We start from the raw sequence: 22,773 nt of genomic DNA, 5'->3' as shown, positions 1-22,773 counted from the left end.
TACTTCTAAATAATCCATGGGTCAAAGAAGCAACCAATAGGAAAATAGGAAATTATTATAACTGAGTAGAAATAAAAACATTAACATCAAAATTTGTCTGTTATTTTTTCATCCCCCCAAACAATTGACATGCAACATCAAGATTTCTGGGATGAAGCAAAAGCAGTACTCAGACAAGAATTCAGAGCACTAAAAATCTATTTTTTTTGAGACAGAATCTCGCTCTGTTGCCAGGCTGGAGTGCAACAGCACTATCTTGGCTCACTGCAACCTCCGTCTCCCGAGTTCAAGAGATTATCTTGCTTCAGCCTCCCAAGTAGCTGGGACTACAGGGGCGTGCCACCACACCCAGCTAATTTTTGTATTTTTAGTAGAGATACGGTTTCACTATATTGGCCAGGATGGTCTCCATCTCCTGACCTCATGATATGCCTACCTCAGCCTCCCAAAGTGCTGGGATTACAGGCGTGAGCCACTGTACCTGGCCTAAAAGCCTATTTTAAAAGAAAAGAAAGTTCTCAAATTAATAACCTCAGCTTCTATCATAAGAAATATGAAAAAAGAGTAAATAAAACCCACAGTAAGTTGAGGAAATAATAACAACAAAGAAGTTCAATCAGTACAACATAAAAAATAAGGAAAAAGCAATGAAAATTGGTTTTTGAGAAGGTCAATAAAATTAGATTAAGTACGGGGTGGGGAGAAGGACATAAATCACCAATATCAGAAATGAGACAGGTGACATCACTACAAACATTAAAATGATAATGGAGAAACGTTATGGACAATCTTGTCACTAAATTTGACAAATCAGATAAATTATTTGAGAGACATAAGCTACCAAAGCTCATTTAGACAAATAAGAAATCTGACTGGCTCCAGAGAAACAGAATTTGTAATTAAAAATTTTCACAGATGAAAACTTTTATTCATCTCTAAATTTTTATTCAGTTTATGAGAAAATTTTAGGCCCAGATGGTTTTATCTGTGAATTCAAACAAACACGTCAGGAATAAAAAATTTCTATTCTATACAAACTCTTTAGAAGAGAAGAGAATACTTCCTAATTTGTTCCATGAGGCTGGTATTAAAGTCTAACAAAGATATCACAAAAAAGAAAACCACAGACCAATATACCTCATGAACACAGAAGCAAAAATCTCATAAAATTTCAGCAAATTACATTCAGCAATAAGTAAGATTAATATATTATGGCAAAGTGGGGTTTATCACAGGAATATGCAGTTAAGCAAGCAGATAAAATCAATTTTAAGGCTGGGGCGGTAGGTCATGCCTGTAATCCCAGAACTTTCGGAGGCTGAGGCAGGCGGATCACCTGAATTTGGGAGTTTGAGACCAGCCTGACCAACATGGAGAAACCCCATCTCTACTAAAAATATAAAATTAGCCACGTGTGGTGGAGCATGCCTGTAATCCCAGCTACTTGGGAGGCTGAGGCAGGAGAATTGGTTGAATCGGGAGGTGGAGATTGCAGCGAGCCAAGATCATGCCATTGCACTCCAGCCTGGACAACAAGAGCGAAACTCCATCTCCAAAAAAAAAAAAAAAAAAATCAATTTTAAAATCAATCAATGTAATTCACCATATCAACAGATTTAAAAAAGGAGAAAAACATTTAATAACCTCAATAAATTCAAGAAGAGTAAGTAACCAAATTCAATATTAATTTGTGATTTTAAAAGACTTAGGCCAGGGGCGGTGGCTCATGCCTGTAATCCCAGCACTTTGGGAGCCCAAGGACCTGAAGTTAGGAGTTCAAGACCAGCCTGGTCAACATGGTAGAACCCCGTCTCTACTAAAAACACATAAATTAGCCCAAATCGGTGACAGGTGCCTGTAATCCAAGCTACTCAGGAGGCTGAGGCAGGAGAATTGCTTGAACCCAGGAGGCAGAGATTATAGTGAACTGAGATCGTGCCACTGCACTCTAGCCTGGGCAACAGAGTGGGAATGACAGAAGGAAGGATGGAAGGATGGAAGGACAGAAGGACAGGAGGGAGGGAGGGAGGATGGGAGGATAAAATAAGACTTCATAAACTGTAACAGAAGAAAATTTCTGCAATCTGATTAAAAGTATCTATGAAAAACCTACTGCTAACATCACACTTAATGGTGAAAGGGCAAATGTTTTCTGATAACCTCAGGAATAAGGAAAAGATGTCCATTCTTACTGTTTCTATTCAATATTTTACTGAAGTACAAGTTCTAGGACAGCAAAATAACCCCCCAAAAGATATAAAATCATACAGAAGGGAAAAAATATGTAAAATTGTGTTTGATCTCAGATAATAAATATATAGAATAAAAGTTTCTCAAGGATGCAAAATCAATATATAAATATTAATTATATTTGTATTTGTTAGTAATAAATAAAAATTGAAATTGAAGGCCAGGCACAGTGGCTCACGTCTATAATCCCAGCACTTTGGTAGGCCGAGGCGGGCAGATCACAAGGTCAGGAGATCGAGACCACCCTGGCCAACGTGGTGAAACCCCGTCTCTACTAAAAATACAAAAGAAAATTAGCTGGGCATGGTGGCGGGCGCCTGTAGTCCCAGCTGCTCGGGAGGCTGAGGCAGGAGAATGGCGTGAACCTGGGAGGTGGAGCTTGCAGTGAGCCAAGATTGCGCCACTGCACTCCAGCCTGGGAGACAAAGTGAGACTCCGTCTCAACAACAACAAAAATTGAAATTTAAAAGAATACCATTTTAATAGTCAAAATTATGAAATACAAAAAGGATGAATTTGACAAAAGATGTGCTAGACCTGTATGCTGAAAACTGCAAAACACCAGTGAGACAAAATTTTAAAATACTAAATAAATGGGGACCTAAATAAATACAAAGATGATACAGTGCTAATGGATCTGCATTCAGACTAAATATGTTAAAGATAGCAATCTTCCACAAATTAACCTATAGATTCAGGGAAATTTCAATCAAAGTTCCAGCTTTTTATAGGGCAAAATGACAAACCAATTCTAAAAGTTACATGGAAGTATGAAACAATTTTGAAAAGAACAACAAAGTTAGAGAATTCATAATACTTAATTTCAAGAGTTATTTTGAAGCTTCAGTAAAAAAGATAACGTGGTATTGGCTTAAAGACAGAAACACAAAACAAAAAAAACAGAAATATCCAAAGCACAGAATAGAGAAAAATAGAGTCCAGAAATAGATACACACATATATGGTCACTAATTTTCAACAAAAGCGTAAAGGAAATTCAAAAAAGAAAAGAGTTTCTTCAACAAATACCGCTGGAACAGTCAGTGTCCAAATGAAAAAAAAAAGACCCTATAGCACTAACTCATACTATATATACATAAACATTAACTCAAAATGGATCATGAACCTAAATACTGAAACCTAAAACTTAAAAACTTTTAACAGAAAACAAAGGAGAAAATCTTTGCGACCCTGAATTGGGCAAACAGTTCTCAGATTTTGAGCTCAGACCTTAATAGAAAACTTGAGTTTGGAGTTAATCAAATTAGGAACTTAAGTTCTCCAAAACACCACAGAGAACGTGAAAAAGAGTCAGGCACCATGGCTCATGCCTGTAGTTCCAGCGCTTTGGGAGGCTGAAGCAGGCAGATTACTTGAGCCCAGGAGTGCACACAAGCCTGGGAAACATGGCAAATCCCATCTCTACAAAAAAATACAAAACTTAGCCAGATGTGATGGTGCACACCCATAGTCCCAGGTACTCAGGAGGCTGAGGTAGGAGAATCCCTTGAGCCTGAGGTCAAGGCTACAATGAGCTGAGATGATGCCACTGCAATGCAGCCTGAGTGACAGAGCAAAACCCTGTGAAGGACGGAAGGAAGAGAGGAAGACAGGAAGAGAGGGAGGGAGGGAGGTGAAAAGACAATTGTGCAGTAAAGAGTTAACTCAGCAGGTCTAGACTGCAAAAACCTTGACATTACTAAAGCCTGTCTTCAGAACTGCCCTTGGTCAGTTCCCTGAAAATAAGCTCTGAGCCCTTGGAATATTCTGCTTGATAAGCATTTTTCTATGTCTAGCGCCTTGGGTCACATGGCACCAGTTTGATTAGAGAGTTTATGCTAACTATGTGATTTGTGTTGAATGCATTTTTACTCTAGGTGGATGGAGTATACATAGTTAAGGTCAGTCACACAAGCACTGCATGCATACCTGACTGACCCCCAATAAAAACCCTAGACAACAAGGCTCAAGTGAGATTCCCTGGTTGCCAACTCACCACATGAGATGTCACACATAGTTGCGGGAAGAATTAAGTGCATCCATGCAACTCTACTGGGAAAGAATTCCTGTAAGCTTATCCCATGTGCCTTTTCCTTTGTTCATTGTAATGTTCTCTCTCACTTTAATAAGCTGCAACCAAGAGAACAGCAGTTCTTCCGAGTCCAGTGAGTCTATCCCACAAACCATTGCACCTGAGGGTAGTCTTAGAGAAAACTATGACCCAGCTAGCATTACAAATGAGATTTGCTATAATAACTCCTGCTAGCTGAAACATGAGGAAAGCACTGTTTGAGAAAAGAAAGGATTACAGGGTGGGTAAACTCTGATGCCAGATGGTTACTGAGTCACCGATGGTATAAAACAACAGCTGCACTGCAGTAAGTTACTGTAGGTAGAAGTTACCAGTACAATATACAATGATAGAACCAGTTCCTGTAGAGCTGGCTCACTGAATATACAACAAAATGTAAAATGAGAAGCAAGCTAAATATACAATCCCCTTCTTATTTTTAACTGCAATGAAAAATAGCTAAAATGAAAGTTTTTGGGACAGATGGTGGCACTGCATCAAGTTTGGATTTTGGCCACTCTAAGCTACAGTTGCTAGTTTGGGGTTGCTAAGAGTTGCTTGAAAGGGAAAATTTTTGCTGGGTCATCTACCATGGGTCATTCTAAATTGTGTTGGAAATTTGGTGGATCTTTTTCAATGTAAAGAATCATTATCTAAGCCGAGCACAGTGGCTCACGCCTGTAATCTCAGCACTTTGGGAGGTCAAGGTGGGAGGACTGCTTGAGACCAGGAATTTGACACCAGCCTGAACAACATAGTGAGACCCCATCTCTATGAAAAAACAAACATAAAAAATAAAAAAATTAGCCAGGCATGGTAGCACACACCTGTACTCCTAGCTGCTTGGGAAGCTAAGGCAGGAAGATCATTTGACCCCAGGAGTTTGAGATGAGACAGCTATAATCTTACTACACTCCAACCGGGGCAATAGAGTAATAACCTGTTTCAAACAAAAAAAAATATGTATATAGGGGTGGGGGTTAGGAGAATAATTATCTTTTATTCTGAGAAAATGTCCATGTATTATTTAATTATTTCTTGCCTTCCATTTTTAAATATTCTCCAACTTCTAATAGTAAAATTTCATAATTTCAGTTTAGCTTTATTTCTTCTATTATTCCAATTGTCCTTTTTTCCCATTCCTGACCCATTCTTTACATTTCCATGACTATAGAAACTTGGTTGCCATTGTGGCAGTGTTAAGAGGTAGGGTCTTTAGGAAGCAATTGGGGGCTCCACCCTCATGAACTGACTAATGCCATAATTGCCAGAGGAGGTTAGTTATCATGGCAGTTCAACCCCCCTTTTCCTGTCCCTTGTATTCATTTCCACCTTCTATCCTCTTGCTGTGCTATAATACAGTAAGATGGCCCTCCCTCACTAGAAACAGCACCATGCTCTCAGATTCTCAACCTTTTTAAAGTTCTGCAGTTAAAAAAAGTGGAACTTTGTTTTGTTGGAGTTAAAGTGAGAGGAAACATTAATATAGACAAAAAGGCACACGGGATAAGCTTACAGGAGTTCTTTCCCAGTAGAGTTGCACAGATGTGCTCAATTCTCCCTGCAACTATGTATGAACAAACTTTTTAATAAACTTTTTCAGCTATAGGTGAATAAACTTTTGTTTTTTTTTTTTTTTTTTTTTTTGAGATGGAGTCTCGCTCTGTTGCCCAGGCTGGAGTCCAGTGGCACGATCTCAGCTCACTGCAAGCTCCACCTTCTGGGTTCATTCCATTCTCCTGCCTCAGCCTCCCAGGTAGCTGGGACTACAGGCGTTCACTACCACACCCGGCTAATTTTTTTGTATTTTTAGTAGAGACAGGGTTTCATCATGCTAGCCAGGATGGTCTCGATCTCCTGACCTCATGATCCACCCGCCTTGGCCTCCCAAAGGGCTGGGATTACAGGTGTGAGCCACCACGCCCAACTGGTGAATAAACTTTTTAAAAATAAATTACCCAGTCTGTGATGCTCTGCAATAGCAGAAGGAAACAGACTAAGACAGCAGTTCTTTGAAACTGGCTTGTTTCACTTAGCATGTTTTCAAGGTACATCCATATTTTAGCATGTACCTGTACTTCATTTCTTTTTATTGTTCAATAATGTGCCACTGTTAGGATATATTGCATTTTATTCATTCATCAATTGATGGATATTTGAGGTTGTTTTCCCTTTTGCCTGTAAGAAAATGATGCTATGAACATTCATGTGTAACCTTTTTGTGTGGATACACACGTTTTCATCCCTCCTCGGTATATATCTAGGAATGAAACTGCTGTGTCATATACTAACTCTTTTACCTTTTGAGAAATTTCCACACTGCTTCCTAAAATAGTATACCATTTTATACTGCCACTAGCAATGTATTGCTATTCCAATTTTTGTACTTCTTCACCAACCCATGTTATTGTCTGTTCTTTGATTATAGCCATCCTAGATGGTGTAAAGTGGTCCTTTTTAAAAAACTGGCATTGTTATTTTGTGGAATCAAAATTTTTTCTTATCCTGTGGATGGTATTATTTCTTTAAATTCTCGTTGGTTCCCTGAATTGTCTCTTCTTGAGGCTAATCTTTGTTCAGTTGTTTTGAACTTGTCTTTCAACTTGGAGACATTTCACAGATGTCTATGATCCTTGTCTGGACATTCATACTTAAAACTCAAAAACTTACTAAGAGTGCTGTTTATGAATAAGGTTTTATGATGTGTGCCCACCCTGCTTTTTCACTAGGGACTCCATATATTATTACTTAGAAATATTTTCTTTTGAAAATACTTTATCTCCCGTCTAAGGCTATGTTCTTTTTTGATTAGCAATTTCTTTGTCATTTTTCTCTTCTCACTTTTACTATACAGTCCAAGAGAAGCCAAGCCATACCTTCAACATTTCATTTAAGTATTTCCTCAGCAAAAGATTCAACTTCATTCCTCGTAAGTTTTATATTTCATAAAACACTAGGGACCTCTGCAGACAGAGAGAGCAATAGAGGGAACTAACAGTACACCATGCAAAATAAAAATGTTAACTTGATCTTTCTGACTTTTGACCTGCACACCACCCCTACTAACCACCCAACCTGGTATCCCTGAATCAAGAGACTCACTAGTTTACTGTCTCCATAACATATACTTCCAGTTTTCAGATATATGGGTAAGAAATTAGCAACAGTAAGCTAAGAAAATTTAACCATCTATATTCCGATTTTAAAGAAATAGCCTTGATTTTAGCTCCACACTTGAACTCTGAGTTTTGCAGTAACAGGTTCCTTTAAATCCCAAGACTTTCTTCAATTCTGTGGGGACAGACAAACTCTTTTCATCATGATTTCTGTCTCTAGGCACATACTTCCCTCTTTCCATGCTCTACAACTTGTAAAAATTTTTGTTTGCTTCTATCTTCTCTTCTATATTTTAACCTTATGAACTGATACTTTAAAAACATGACATTATTGACATTTAAGGTTTGAGAAAGTTCTATGATCCTTGTCTGGACATTCATATTTAAAACTCAGAAATTCATGTCTTCCTCACATGCAAAAAAAGTACATTCATTCCATCCCAATGGCCACAAAAGTCTTAACTTATTCTACCATCAACTCAAAGGTTTGAAGTCTAACATCTCATATAAATATGATTAAATTAAATGAGTAAAATTCACAGTACAATAGATTTTGAAGCAAATTGAACTCCAGTTGTGAACTTGTGAAATCAAACAGGTTTTGTGCTTCAAAAATACAATGGTGGGAGGGACATAGGATAGACATTTCTATTCCAAAATAGGAAAGAAGGGGTAACATGTCCCAATTAACTCCCAACACAACAGGATAAACAACTTTAAATCTTAAGGCCCAAGAATAATCTTTGGTTTGATGCTGTTTTCCAGGCCCACTAGGGTGAAGGTGGTTCTGCCCCTGCAGCTTTGCTGAGCAGGGATTTGGGGCCCCACAGCTCTGAGCATCCTTATTCCCACAGCTTGGCAGAATGGCCCTCCAGCAGCTCTGTCTGTGCTTCACTCACAGTATCGCTGTGCCTGGGCACCATGGCTCTCCTGGGCTGAGGTCGTAAGCTGAAGGCTCTGCCAGGAGGCTCCTTCCTTTAAAACCCAGATGGAACCAGCCATTACCCCTGGCTTCTGCATTCTGCACCCTGGAGGAGATATGACCCTCCAGAAGGGTGATCACTGCAGCCTCTGCCACATCTAGACACACTGAAGCTGCATCTGGGGCAACTGATGAACACAGTTTAAGTATAGGGAGCAGAGCCCACAGCATGAGTTCATGCTAGGCAGTACAGCTCAAGGTCCCACAGATTCCAGTAGCCCTTACATTGCATTCTTCCATTGTTTTGAACAACAGCTCCTGGCTTCAGTTGAGATGGCTGACTAATCTCCTTATGAGACGGTCATTTGGCCACACCCTTTAAGTTCTTTCCCAAACAGCCTTTCTCATTCTTTACAATATGGATAGGCTGACAATTTTTCAAACATTTAAATTCAGCTTCATTTTTTATTATCAATTTAAGTCATTTTTCTCTTCCCACATTTTACCATACACAGTTAAGAGAAGTCAAGCCATACCTTCAACACTTTTCTTAACTATTTCCTCAAAGATTCAACTTCATTCCTGTAAGTTCTATCTTTCACAAAACACTAGGGCAGGAATGTAATTCAGCCAAGCTCTTTGCCTCTTTATAATAAGAATGATATTTACTCCACTATGCAATAACATTGTGATACTGTAAAACATATATTTGGTCTTTACCCCTATTGTGGTATCTTTTTATATGCATGAGTTGAGTGATGGCTGGGAGCCCTTCAGTAACATCAGGATGAGGGTGGGTCATAAAAAAAAGACCAAAACCTGACTAGAGAGTTAGGACTTCCAGCACCGCCCCTCAAAACTCTGGGGAGGGGAGAAGAACTGAGAGTTAAGCTGGTCATCAACGGCAAATGATTTAATCAATCGTACCTACATAATGAAACTTCCATAAAACCCCAAAAGAACTGGGTATGGGGAGCTTCTAGATAGCTGAACACAGGCAAGTTTCTGGAGAGTACCATGTCCAGAGATGGCATGGAAGCTCCATGTCCCTTCCACCATGACTTGCCCTACACATCTTTTCCATCTGGCTGTTCATCTGTATCTTTTTATCTTTTTTCTTTTTTTGAGACAGGGTTTCACTCTGTTGCCCAGGCTGGAAGGCAGTGATGCGACCATGGCTCACTGCAGCCTCAACCTCCCAGGCTCAAGCAATCCTCCCACCTCAGCCTCCCAAGTATCTGGGACTACAGGCACACACTACCACATAAAAGATTTCTGTTTTTTTTTTTTTTTTTTTGTAGGGACAGGCTTTTGCCGTATTGCCCAGGCTGGTCTTGAACACCTAGGCTCAAGTGACCCATCCTCTTCAGATTCCCAAAGTGCTGGGATTACAGGTGTGAGCCACCATGCCCAGCCATGTATCCTCTGTAATACCTCTTATGACACATGAGTAAATGAAAGTAAGTTTATCTCTGAGTTCTGTGAGCTGCTCTGGCAAATTAATCAAACCTGAGGAGGAGGGGATCATGGAAACCCCTGATTTACAGTCAGTCAGAATACAGGCGACAATCTATTACTGGCAACTGGTATCTGAAACTAGGGTTAAGCATGTGGGACTGAGCGCCCAACCTGTGGGATCTGATGCTACCTCCAAGTAGATTGTGTCAGAACTGAAGTGAATTAAGAGGACACCCAACTGGTGTTTAGGAGAGAATCATCTTCTGCAGAATCTGCCAAATAATTGGTTGCTGGTGAGGAGAATTCCCCACTCATTTTGGTAACCAGAAGTGCTATGTTATATTGAGTGGTGAGGGAGACTAGGAAAAATACTTTGATTTTTTTCCTCTCTATCCTTGGAAACATGTTCTTTCTTTCCAGGTGAGACCTATCAAAATGGCCATTACTGTGCATATTTCTACCAACATTCTTTTCAGGACTATTCAAGTATTCGCTAAGAAAACTGAGGCTTTTTCTACAGCTCTCTTATAACCTCAGTTCCTACCAGAATCACTTTTAAAGGTCAGCTCACAGCAATGTAGGCCTTTGCACGCATTTCAAAATTCTTCCAGCTACTACTGATTACCCAGTTCCAAAGATGTTTCCATATTTTTTGGTATTTGTTATAGTATCACCTCCACTTCTCAGTACCAACTTTCTGTCATAGTCCATTCAGTCTCCTATAACAAAATACCACAGACTGGGCAGCTTATAAAAACTAGAAATTTATTTCTCACAATTCTGTCAGCTAGGAAGTCCAAGATTCAATGTCTACTGAGGGCCCATGTCTTCACAGACAGTACCTTCTAGTTGTGTCCTCACATGATGGAAGGGGAGGACACTGCTCTCTTCAGACATTTATAAGGGCATTCATTTCATTTACGAAGGTCCTACACCCAGGACCTAATCACCTCCCAAAGGTCTCATCTCCTAATATCATCACACTGGGGAATAGATTTCAACATATGGATTTGGGGAGACACAAATATTTAGTCCACAGCAGAAGGAGAAATGCATGTATGGGGTCATTAAGCCATGTTTAATATTTTGCTTTTATTATGAAGTTTAATCAACTAAAAACTAGATATGAGATTAACATTTACACATAACCATTAACTTCAGTCATAGTTCTGATGCAAAAATCAAGTTCAAAATTCAAATCCTTAGGCCAGGTGTGGTGGCTCACACCTGTAATCCCAGCATTTGGGAGGCCAAGGTGGGCGGATCACAAAGTCAGGAGTTCAAGATCAGCTTGGCCAACATGGTGAAACCCTGTCTCTACTAAAAATACAAAAATTAGCCAGGCATGGTGGCACGTGCCTGTAATCCTAGCTACTCGGGAGGCAGAGGTAGGAGAATCGCTTCACCCTGGGAGGTACAGGTTATAGTGAGCCGGGATTGTGCCAATGCATTCCAGCCTGGGCAACAGAGCAAGACTCCATCTCAAAAATAACATAATGTAACATAACATAACATAACATAACAAAACAAAATTCAAATATTATGTTCAATAAAACATAAATAAAAGGGGAAAATTTAATATGGTTTTAGAGTAGTTTCATCCTATTTCTTATGTTATGAACTTATCTAAAATAGATCTAGTTAGAAATTACTTGGGGTCACTACAAATTCATTGAGTGGCTTACCTCTTCTTTTCCTAATGTTATGAGAACATCTTCCGTCAAGGGAATTACTACAAAAACAAAACAAAACAAAGTCACACATAGTTAACTCTCAAAAATCAAGAATTTTGCAGTTTTCTAAGATAATTCTTTCCATCTCCATTTATTTAATATACAACTCTTTTCCCCCCAAGACAGAGTTTTCCTCTTGTCACCCAGGCTGCAGTGCAATGGCGCGATTTGGCTCACTGCAACCTCCACTTCCCTGGTTCAAGCAATTCTCGTGCCTCAGCCTCCTGAGTGGCCGGGATTATAGGCATCCACCAACATGCCCGGCTCATTTTTGTATTTTTAGTAGACATGAGGTTTCACCATGTTGGCCAAGCCAGTCTTGAACACCTGACCTCCAGTGATCCACCTGCCTTGATAATACACAACTTTTTATGAAATGTGTGTAGTTTTCATTTTATTTATGTTTAACATCTTTGCACATATAGCCAACTACATACAATTTTAGATAAATTTGATCCTATTTATGTACCATTTAGTGCCTTTTTCTTCTTTTGTTCTTCAAACCCTCAAAAGCAAAGCTAATAATCTATAGTGTGTTCCTCAAATACCTTCCCTGCAGTCATGTATCCTATGTACACATATGTAACATACATATACATACACTTAAAAGGGTTATTTTTATCATCATTGGTATTATAAGAATGGGATCATATCATACATATTATATTCATCTTACTTTCACTCAATAAAGCCCCCAGGAAAACCTAGACTTATATAGGTCTAATTCATAACTTTTAATGGCTGCATGATATTCCAAAATGAATATACCATAATATACTGAGTGATTTCCGTATTGATTGAACACTTTGATTTTAGACTAACTTTGTGTCTAGTCTCTAGCCATAACAAACAAGGATGCAGTAAGCAGGCTTTTATATATGTTTTTATGTACTGGTGCTCTCATTTCTATAGAACAGATTCTCAGAAATGAAATTTCAGAGAATGACATACGTATTTTGAATCTGAATCGAGAATGTCAGCTTCCTTTCTAAAGACATTCCCATGAGCTACGAAGAAAAAACAGCAAGAAACATTACAAACGCTTCTAAAATTTTTGTCAGCCTAATGAGTAGAAACAAGTGTGTAATTTTGTATAGCAAATTTTAATGTGTTCAACCCTTACACTAGAAATTTTCCTTTCCTAACGAAGTGCTATTTGAAACTTCTCAAATGACAGGCTACTGAAAACTTTCAAAGGTATCTGCTTTTCTAGAAAGCCTTCTAACAGGAAAGAACTTTCTATATGTGCTTCATAGATAGGTTTGTATTAGAATATTTACAGTGTCTGGGAAGGGCTTGCTCTCTGCTTCCAAGATGGTGTCTTCTTGCTGTGTCCTCTCATAGTGGAAGGCAAAAGGGGGAAAAAAAGACTAGACACCCCCTTCAACCTCCATAAGAAGCTCACTAATCACATCCTAAAGACCCCACCTTTTAACACTATCATACTGGTGATTAAGTTTTAACATGAATTTCGCGGACATATTTAGGCCATGGCAGACAGCTATTATCAAAAAAACAGAAAGTAACAAGTGTTGACAAGGATGTTGAGAAACTGAAACCATGTGCACTGTTGGTGAGATTGTAATATGGTGCAACCATTATGGAAAATAGTATGGTGGTTCCTCAAAAAACTTAAAATAGAACTATCATATGATCTACTAATTTTATTTCTGGTAGACATCCAAAATAATTGAAAGCAGGGCCTCAAAAGAGATAACTGCACATCCATGTTCATAGCAGCACTCACATTCACAGTAATGAAATGACGAAAGCAACCCAAGTTTCCGCTGACAGATGAATGGATAAACAAACTGTGGTATATACATACAATGGAATACTATTCAGACTTTAAAAAGGAAGGAAATTCTAACGTGCTACAACATGGAAGACCTCTGAGGACATTACACTAAGTAAAATAAGCCACCCACAAAAACACAAATACTATATGATTCCATTATATAAGATATCTAAACTAATCAAATTAATAGAAAGTAGAATTGAGGTTGCCAGGGCTGGGGGAAGATGGAAAAGGAGAGTTGCTGTTTAATGTGTTTAGAATTTCAGATTTACAAGATGAAAAACTTCTGAAGATACACCGCACAAAATGTGAATGTACTTAACACTACTGTGAACTATACACTTAAAATGGTTAAAATTGTAACGTTTATATTTTACCACAACTAAAAAATTTTCTTTAAACAAAACCTTGGGGACTTGGGTAACTGTAACAAAAGGTCTAACATTCATGTTACTGAAATTCCAGGAAAGGAGAAAGAAGGTGGCGGGAGTTGCTAAAAAAATACATCAAACGAGAGCTAAAAAGTTCTCAAATTCTGCAAAAGACATAAATCTACATATTCAAGAATCTGAGTGACTCCTAAGTAAGATAAAGCCAAAGAAAGCCAGGCCAAGATACATAATTATTCTTCTAAAAGCTGAATACAAAGAAAAAGTCCCCAAAGCAGACACACACACACACACACAAAGCCTTCTCTATAAAGCAAAGTCCATCAGAATGACAGCACATTTCTCATCAGTACCAAGGGAGGCAGAGGTAAGTGGCACAACATTTTTAAGTTCCTAAAGAAAACAACCCTGAATTGCATATCCAGTGAAAATATCCTTCAGGAATGAAGGAGAAATCAAGAAATTCTCTGATAAAGAAAAACTAAGAATATTTGTTGCCAGCAGATCAACTCTAAAAGAACGGCTCAAGAAAGTTCTTGAAACAGAAACAATAAAAGGAATGTCAGAAGATCAGGAAGAAAGAACAAACAATAGAAAGAACAAAAACAAACATAGACTAAAGTTACCATAAATCCTAGTCACAAGGAAATAAATTCTGCCAACTTCAGTAAGCTTGGAAATGGATTCCTCCTTAAGCCTTTGAGGACAATCTATCATTGCAGCCGTGAAATCCCTAAGCAGAGGATCCAGTTAAGCTATGTCCAGACTCCTACCAGCAGAAACTGTGAAACAATAAATGTCCTCAGACCCCTGACCTACAGAAATTATGAGATAATAAATGTATGTTATATAAAGCCACTCCAAAAAAGCCTAAAACAAGATTGAGAAAAGGTTGATAACTGTAGAATCTGGTCTCTGAGTTCACTGCAGCTAACTATATATATATTTTTTTACTTTTCTTTAAGTTTGAAAACTTCTATCATTGCCAGGGTGGGGGAAACCCATTGTGGTCAAGAGATAAAAAAGTCTGTTATAATAATCTAATGGACTGGTGATGAAAACTCAAAGAAAATCTGTGACAGTAGGACTTGATACTTAGTAACTAGCTATATGTTCTAGTTCTAATGTTTTTGTTCAATTTTTTTTCTCCCCCTCGGGTGATCCACCAGCCCTGGCCTCCCAAAGTGCTGGGACTGCAGACGTAAGCCACCACGCCCGACTATTCTAATTTTAACAAACGTGCTATATGTGGAAAATGAAAAAGGAAGAATCTAGGAGGACTCTTAAATTGGTAACTGATCAAATATGCTCCATTCAATGAGTGAGAAAACAGAAAAAGTCAGTTTATGAATCTGAGGTGTCTATGAAATATTTTGGAAAAGACGCCTAGGAGGTACAAAGATATTTGAGTCTGATATTGTAGAGAAGTCTGGTTTAAATATATAGATTTGTAAATTGTTATTGGTTGATGTGCTCCCACCCCCAAATTCCTATGTTGAAATCCTAATTCTCAATAGCTTTGAATATGATGGTATTTGGAATTGAGTATTTCAAGAGGTAATTAAGTCAAAATTAGGTTATTAGGGTTGGCCCTAATCCAATAAAACTGGTGTCCTTATAAAAGGAGGAGATTAGGACACAGAAGGAAGACCATGTGAAGACACAGGAAGATGGACATCTGCAAGCCAAGGGGAGAGGCCTCAGAAGAAATCAACCTATTGACACCTTGTTCTTTAACTTGTATCTTCCAGAATTGTGAGAAAATTAATTTCTGTTGTTTAAGCCACCTAATCCATAGTTTGTTATGATGGCTCTAGTATACTAATATGAAAGTTATTATTATAGATATAACACATAAAAACAGGAGATGAAGATACAATATTGGTATCGCATATAGGGTCCTCTGGAGAATATGAACATAAGGCAGTTATTATAGATATAACACATAAAAACAGGAGCAGAAGATATAATGCTGGTATAGCTTATAGGGTCCTCTGGAGAACTTGAACATTTTAATATTTGAGGCTGGGCACGGTGGCTCACACCTGCAATCCCAACACTTTGGGAGGCTGACGCAGGAGGATCACCTGAGGTCAGGAGTTCAAGACCAGCCTGATCAACATGGCAAAACCCATCTCTACTACAAATGTAAAAATTAGCCAGGCATGGTGGCAGGCACCTGTAATCCCAGCTACTTGGGAGGCTGAGGCACAAGAACTGCTTGAACCTGGAAGGCAGAGGTTGCAGTGAGCCGAGGTTGCACCACTGCACTCCAGCCTGGGTGACAGAGTAAGACTGTCTCAAAAAAAAAATAAAATAAAATAAAATAAAAATTTCAGTATGAGCAGTTTTTGAGATTCTTACTACTGAAAAGGCAATAAGACATATGGTTGAAGGCAAATTAAAATCACAATTGTATAATACTACACACCTATCAGAAATGCTCAAATTAATGACTAACAGGTAGTAGTACCGATGTGGAAAAATGGTTGACATTGGCATGAAGACAGTCATTAAAGCAAGAATATGGATAAAATTGTATAGGAAGAGAATGAGGAGAAAACAGCTGAAGACTGCTCCTAGGGGAATTTCAATCAATTGGGAAAGAGAATGATAAGCCTACAAAGAAGACTATGAAGGGAAGCATGGGGTGTAGGATAGTTAAAGGAAAGAAAACAGAGTGGGAGAAGAAAGAAGCAGGGAGACATATAGAAAAAGAGGGTATAATCCGAACAGAATACCAAATGCAGGGATACTTTGGAGATAGTCCAAGTTTGGTTCTAGACCACCAACACTAAAGCAAATATCACAACAAAACGAGTCACACAAATTTTTTGTTTTCCCAGCACATATAAAAGTTTTGTTTACATTATACTGTAGTCTATTAAATTATGCATTAGCATTATTTCTAAAATGTACATACCTTATTTTAAAAACACCTTATTGCTAAAAAATGCTAACTGAGATGCCTAATCTGAGCCTTTGGTGAGTTGTAATTTTTTCCTGGCGGAAGGTCTTATTTCAGTGTTCATGGCTGATGACTGATCGGGTTAGTGGCTGCTGAAGGTTGGGGTGGCTGTGGCCATTTCTTAAAATAGGACAACAATGAAGTTTGCCACACTGATTGACTCTTCCTTTCACAAAAAGATTTCTCGGTGGCATGAGATGCTGTTTGATAGCATTTTATGGACAGCAGAACTTCTTTCAAAATTAGTCACTCCTCTCAAACCCTGACACTGCCTTACTAACAAAGTTTATGTAATATTATAAATCTTTTGTTGTTATTTCAACCGTGATCAAAGCATCTTCAATGGGAGTAGATTCCATCTCAAGAAACCACTTTTTTTGCTCATCCATGGGAAGCAACTCCTCATCTGTTCAAGTTTTATCATGAGATTGCAGTGATTCAGTCACATCTTCAGACTCCACTTCTAATTCTAGTTAGATACTTCTACCACATTTGTAGTTATTTGAACCCCTCAGAGTCATCCATAAGGGTTAGAACCAACCTCTTGCACATTCCTGTTAATGTTGTTATTTTAACCTCCTTCCATAAATCACGCATGTTCTTAATGGCATCTAGAATGGTGAATACTTTCCAGAAGGTTTCAATGTACTTTGGCCCAGATCCATCAGAGGACTTATGACAGCTATAGCCTTACAAAGTGTATTTCTTAAATAATAAGACTTCAGTTGAGATGGCTTCTTGGTCCCGGGGCTGCAGAAGAGATGTTGCATCAACAGACATGAAAACATTAAATTCCTTGTACATCACCATCAGAGCTCTTGACTGAAGAGATGGGGAGCAGTAATATTTTGAAAGGAATCTTTTTTTTTTTTTTTTTTCCTGAGCAGTAGGTCTCAACAGTGGGCTTAAACTATTCAGTAAACCATGCTATAAACAGTTGTACTGTCATCCAGACTTTACTGTTCCATTTACAATGCACAGGCAGAGTAGATTTGGTATAATTCTCAAGGGCCCTAGGATGGCTGGAATGATAAATGAGTGTTGGTTTTAACTCAGGGTCACCAGCTGCACTAGTCCTTATCAAGAGAGTCAACCTCTACTTTTGAAGCTCTGAAGTCAGGCATCGACTTCTCCTCTCTACCTATGAGAGTCCTAGAAGGCATCTTCTTCCAGTAGAAGGCTGTTCTGCCTACATTGAAAATTTGCTGTTTAGCATAGCTGCCTTCAAGTATCTTAGCCAGATCTTCTGGATAACTTGTTGGGGCTTCTGCCTCAGTACTTGCTGCTTCCCCTTGCACTTTTATATCATGGAGATGGCTTCTTTCCTTAAACCTCATGAACCAACCTCTGCTAGCTTCACACTTTTCTTGTGCAGCTTCCTCATCTCTCTCAGCCTTCGTAGAATTAAAAAGAGCGAGGGCTTTGTTGTGGATTAGGCTTTGGCTTAGGGAATGATATGGTTGGTTTGATCATTTAAGTAGACCACTAAAACTTTCTCTGTAACAGCAATAAGGCTGTTCTGCTTTCTCGTAATTTGTGTGTTCACTAGAGCAACATTTACAATTTCCTTTAAAATTTTTTCCTGCACTTCGGGAGGCCACGGTGGACCACGAGGACAGGAGATCAAGACCATCCTGGCCAACATGGAGAAACCCTGTCTCTAATAAAAAAATACAAAAATTGGCTGGGCGCGGTGGCTCAAGCCTGTAATCCCAGCACTTTGGGAAGCGGAGACGGGCGGATCATGAGGTCAGGAGATCGAGACCATCCTAGCTAACACGGAGAAACCCCGTCTCTACTAAAAAATACAAAAAACTAGCCAGGCGAGGTGGCAGGTGCCTGTAGTCCCAGCTACTCGGGAGGCTGAGGCAGGAGAATGGCGTAAACCCGGGAGGTGGAGCTTGCAGCGAGCTAGGATCCGGCCACTGCACTCCAGCCTGGGCAACAGAGCGAGACTCTGTCTCAAAAAAAAAAAAAAAAAAAAAAAATTAGATGGGTGTGGTAGCATGCGCCTATAATCCCAGCTACTTGGGACGCTGATGCAGGAGAATCGCTTGAATCCGGGAGGCAGAGACTGCACTGAGCTGAGATCACACCACTGCACTCCGGCCTGGCAACAGAACGAGACTCCATCTCAAAAAAAATATATATTTTCCTTTCAATTCACAACTTGGCTAAATGATGCCAGAGCATAGCTGAGCTGTTGGCCTATCTTGGCTTCCAACATGCCTTCCTCATGAAACTTAATCATTTCTAGCTTTTAATTTAAAGTTATCGATGTGCAATTCTTTTCACTTAAAAATTTAGAAACAATTGGGGGGTATTAATTGGTCTAATTTCAATATTCTTGTGCTTTAAGGAAAAGGGCGGGCCAAGGAAAGGGAGACAGATGGGGGAACAACTGGTCAGTGGAGCAGTCAGAATACACACAACATTTACTGATTAAAATTACTGTCTTATACAGGTGCAGCTTGTGGTTCCTCAAAACANAAAAAAAAAAAAAAAAAAAAAAAAAATTAGATGGGTGTGGTAGCATGCGCCTATAATCCCAGCTACTTGGGACGCTGATGCAGGAGAATCGCTTGAATCCGGGAGGCAGAGACTGCACTGAGCTGAGATCACACCACTGCACTCCGGCCTGGCAACAGAACGAGACTCCATCTCAAAAAAAATATATATTTTCCTTTCAATTCACAACTTGGCTAAATGATGCCAGAGCATAGCTGAGCTGTTGGCCTATCTTGGCTTCCAACATGCCTTCCTCATGAAACTTAATCATTTCTAGCTTTTAATTTAAAGTTATCGATGTGCAATTCTTTTCACTTAAAATTTAGAAACAATTGGGGGGTATTAATTGGTCTAATTTCAATATTCTTGTGCTTTAAGGAAAAGGGCGGGCCAAGGAAAGGGAGACAGATGGGGAACAACTGGTCAGTGGAGCAGTCAGAATACACACAACATTTACTGATTAAAATTACTGTCTTATACAGGTGCAGCTTGTGGTTCCTCAAAACAATTAAAACAGTAAGATCAAAGACCACTGATCACAGATTCCCTCTAACAGATGTAAGAATAACTTAAAAGTCTGAAATACTGAGAGATTACCAAAACGTGACACAAGTTCGCCACAAACAGAATTTGTTAAACGTACAGTATCTGCAAAGTGCAATAGTCAGGTACAATAAAATGAGGTGTGCCTGTATAGAAATATGTTGCATAGAGAAACTTAAGCTTTCATAACAATAAAAAAAGATGTACTAGTTGAGTATCACAATTATAAATTTTTATGCTGTCTTCTATTCCCTAACTGAAGACAAAAATATCGCTGGCACTAGTTGGACAAACACAAGAAATCACACAAACTATGTGGCCCTTTTGTGTAAGTATCTAAAATAAATTAACTTTATAGCTTCTCTCTTCCACTAGGTAAATTTCATTCATTCAGAAACAATTTACTGGCAGGCCTGTAATCCTGGCACTTTGGGAAGCCAAGGCAGGAGGATCCCTTGAGTCCAGGAGTGCAAGACCAGCCTGGGTAATAGGGTGAAGCCCCATCTTTACAAAAAACTAAGAAAACTAACCACTAACCAGGCATGGTGGCGCACACTTGCAGTCCTAGCTACTCAGGAGGCTGAGGTGGGAGGATCACTTGAACCCAGGAGATCGGGGCTGCAGTGAGCCATGATTGTGGCACTGCACTCCAGCCTGGGCAACACGATGAGACCCTGTCTTTAAAAAAAAAAAAAAAAAAAAAGACTCTTCTCGGGGGGGCACCCAAGATGGCAGAATAGGAACAGCTCCATACTCCAGCTCCCTCCCACCGTGACTGACACAGAAGACAGGTGATTTCTGCATTTTCAACTGAGGTACCGGGTTCATCTCACTAGGGCATGTCAGACAGTCGGTGCTGGTCAGCGGGTGCAGCCGGATCAGTGAGAGCTGAAGCAGGGCAAGGCATCACCTCACCTGGGAAGCGCAAGGGGGAAGGGAATTCCTTTTCCTAGCCAAGGGAAACTGAGACACACAACACCTGGAAAATCAGGTAACTCCCACCCTAATACTGTGCTTTACCAAGGGTCTTAGCAACAGCACACCAGGAGATTAGATCCCACCCCTGGCCCGGAGGGTCCCACGCCCACGGAGCCTCCCTCATTGCCAGCACAGCAGTCTGAGATCTAACTGCAAGGTGGCAGCGAGGCTGGGGGAGGGGTGCCCGCCATTGCTGAGGCTTAAGTAGGTAAATAAAGCTGCCAGGAAGCTCGAATTGGGTGGAGCCCACCCCAGCTCAAGGAGGCTTGCCTGTCTCTATAGACTCCACCTCTGGGGACAGGGCATAGCTAAACAAAAGGCAGCAGAAACCTCTGCAGATGTAAAAGCCCCTGTCTCACAGCTTTGAAGAGAACAGTGGTTCTCCCAGCACGGAGGTTGAGAGCTGAGAACAGACAGACTGCCTGCTCAAGTGGGTCCCTGACCCCTGAGTAGCCTAACTGGGAGACACCCCCCACTAGGTGCAGACCAACACCTCACATGTCATACGGCTGGTTACACCCCAAGACGAAGCTTCCAGAGGAAAGAATCAGATAGCAACACTCGCTGTTCAGCAATATTCTATCTTCTGCAGCCTCCGCTGCTGATACCCAGGCAAAAAGGGTCTGGAATAGACCTCAAGCAAACTCCAACAGATCTGTAGCTGAGGGTCCTGACTGTTAGAAGGAAAACTAACAAACAGAAAGGACACCCACACCAAAACCCCATCAGTATGTCACCATCATCAAAGACCAAAGGCAGATAAAACCACAAAGATGGGGAAAAAGCAGTGCAGAAAAGCTGGAAATTCAAAAAATTAGAGCGCATCTCCTCCTCCAAAGGAACGCTGCTCAATGCCAGCAATGGAACAAAGCTGGACAGAGAATGACTTTGACGAGTTGAGAAAAGGAGGCTTCAGTTGATCAAACTTTTCAGAGGTAAAGGAGGAACTACGTAACCAGCGCAAAGAAACTAAACACGTTGAAAAAAGAATGGATGAATGGATAACTAGAATAATCAATGCAGAGAACACCTTAAAAGAACTGATAGAGATGAAAACCATGACACGAGAACTATGTGACAAATGCACAAGCTTCGGTAACCAACTCGATCAACTGGAAGAAAGAGTATCAGCAACTGAAGATCAGGTGAATGAAATGAAGCGAGAAGAGAAGTATAGAGAAAAAAGAGTAAAAAGAAATTAACAAAGCCTCCAGGACATATGGGATAATGTAAAAAGACCAAATCTACCTCTGATTGGTGTGCCTGAAACTGACAGGGAAAACGGAACCAAGTTGGAAAACACTCTGCAGGATATCATCCAGGAGAACTTCCCCAACCTAGTAAGGCAGGCCAACATTCAAATTCAGGAAATACAGAGAATGCCACAAAGATATTCCTCGAGAAGAGCAACTCCAAGACACATAATTGTCAGATTCACTAAAATTGAAATGAAGGAAAAAATGTTAAGGGCACCTAGAGAGAAAGGTCGGGTTACCCACAAAGGGAAGCCCATCAGACTAACAGCAGACCTCTCGGCAGAAACTCTTCAAGCCAGAAGAGAGTGGGGGCCAATATTCAACATTCTTAAAGAAAAGAATTTTCAACCCAGAATTTCACATCCAGCCAAACTAATCTTCATAAGTGAAGGAGAAATAAAATCCTTTACAGACAAGCAAATCCTTAGAGATTTTCTCACCATCAGGCCTGCCTTACAAGAGCTCCTGAAGGAAGCACTAAACATGGAAAGGAACAACAGGTACCAGCCATTGCAAAAACATGCCAAAATGTAAAGACCATCAATGCTAGGAAGAAACTGCATCAACTAACGAGCAAAATAACCAGCTAATATCATAATGACAGGATCAAGTTCACACATAACAATATTAACCTTAAATGTAAATGGACTAAATGGTCCAATTAAAAGACACAGACTGGCAAACTGGATAAAGAGTCAAGACCCATCAGTCTGCTGTATTCAGGAGACCCATCTCACATGCAGAGACATACATAGGCTCAAAATAAAGGGATGGAGGAGCAAAT

The 22,773-nt window shown here is 39.8% G+C and overlaps 1 protein-coding gene across 1 annotated transcript in view; it reads right to left on the bottom strand.

The window, feature by feature from the left end:
* The window catches only part of CENPK (centromere protein K), a 41,113-nt gene that overhangs the window by 4,297 nt on the left and 14,043 nt on the right, over positions 1-22,773 (bottom strand). Inside the window, exon 6 of the mRNA XM_017877123.1 lies at positions 11,502-11,548. Coding sequence (XP_017732612.1) covers positions 11,502-11,548 — 47 coding nt within the window. The remainder of the gene's footprint in view (positions 1-11,501; positions 11,549-22,773) is intronic.

This window comes from Rhinopithecus bieti, unplaced genomic scaffold, assembly GCF_001698545.2.
Source record: "Rhinopithecus bieti isolate Rb0 unplaced genomic scaffold, ASM169854v2 scaffold_10181, whole genome shotgun sequence".
NCBI classification, from domain to species: domain Eukaryota; kingdom Metazoa; phylum Chordata; class Mammalia; order Primates; family Cercopithecidae; genus Rhinopithecus; species Rhinopithecus bieti.
This window is presented reverse-complemented; position numbering and strand designations above follow the sequence as displayed.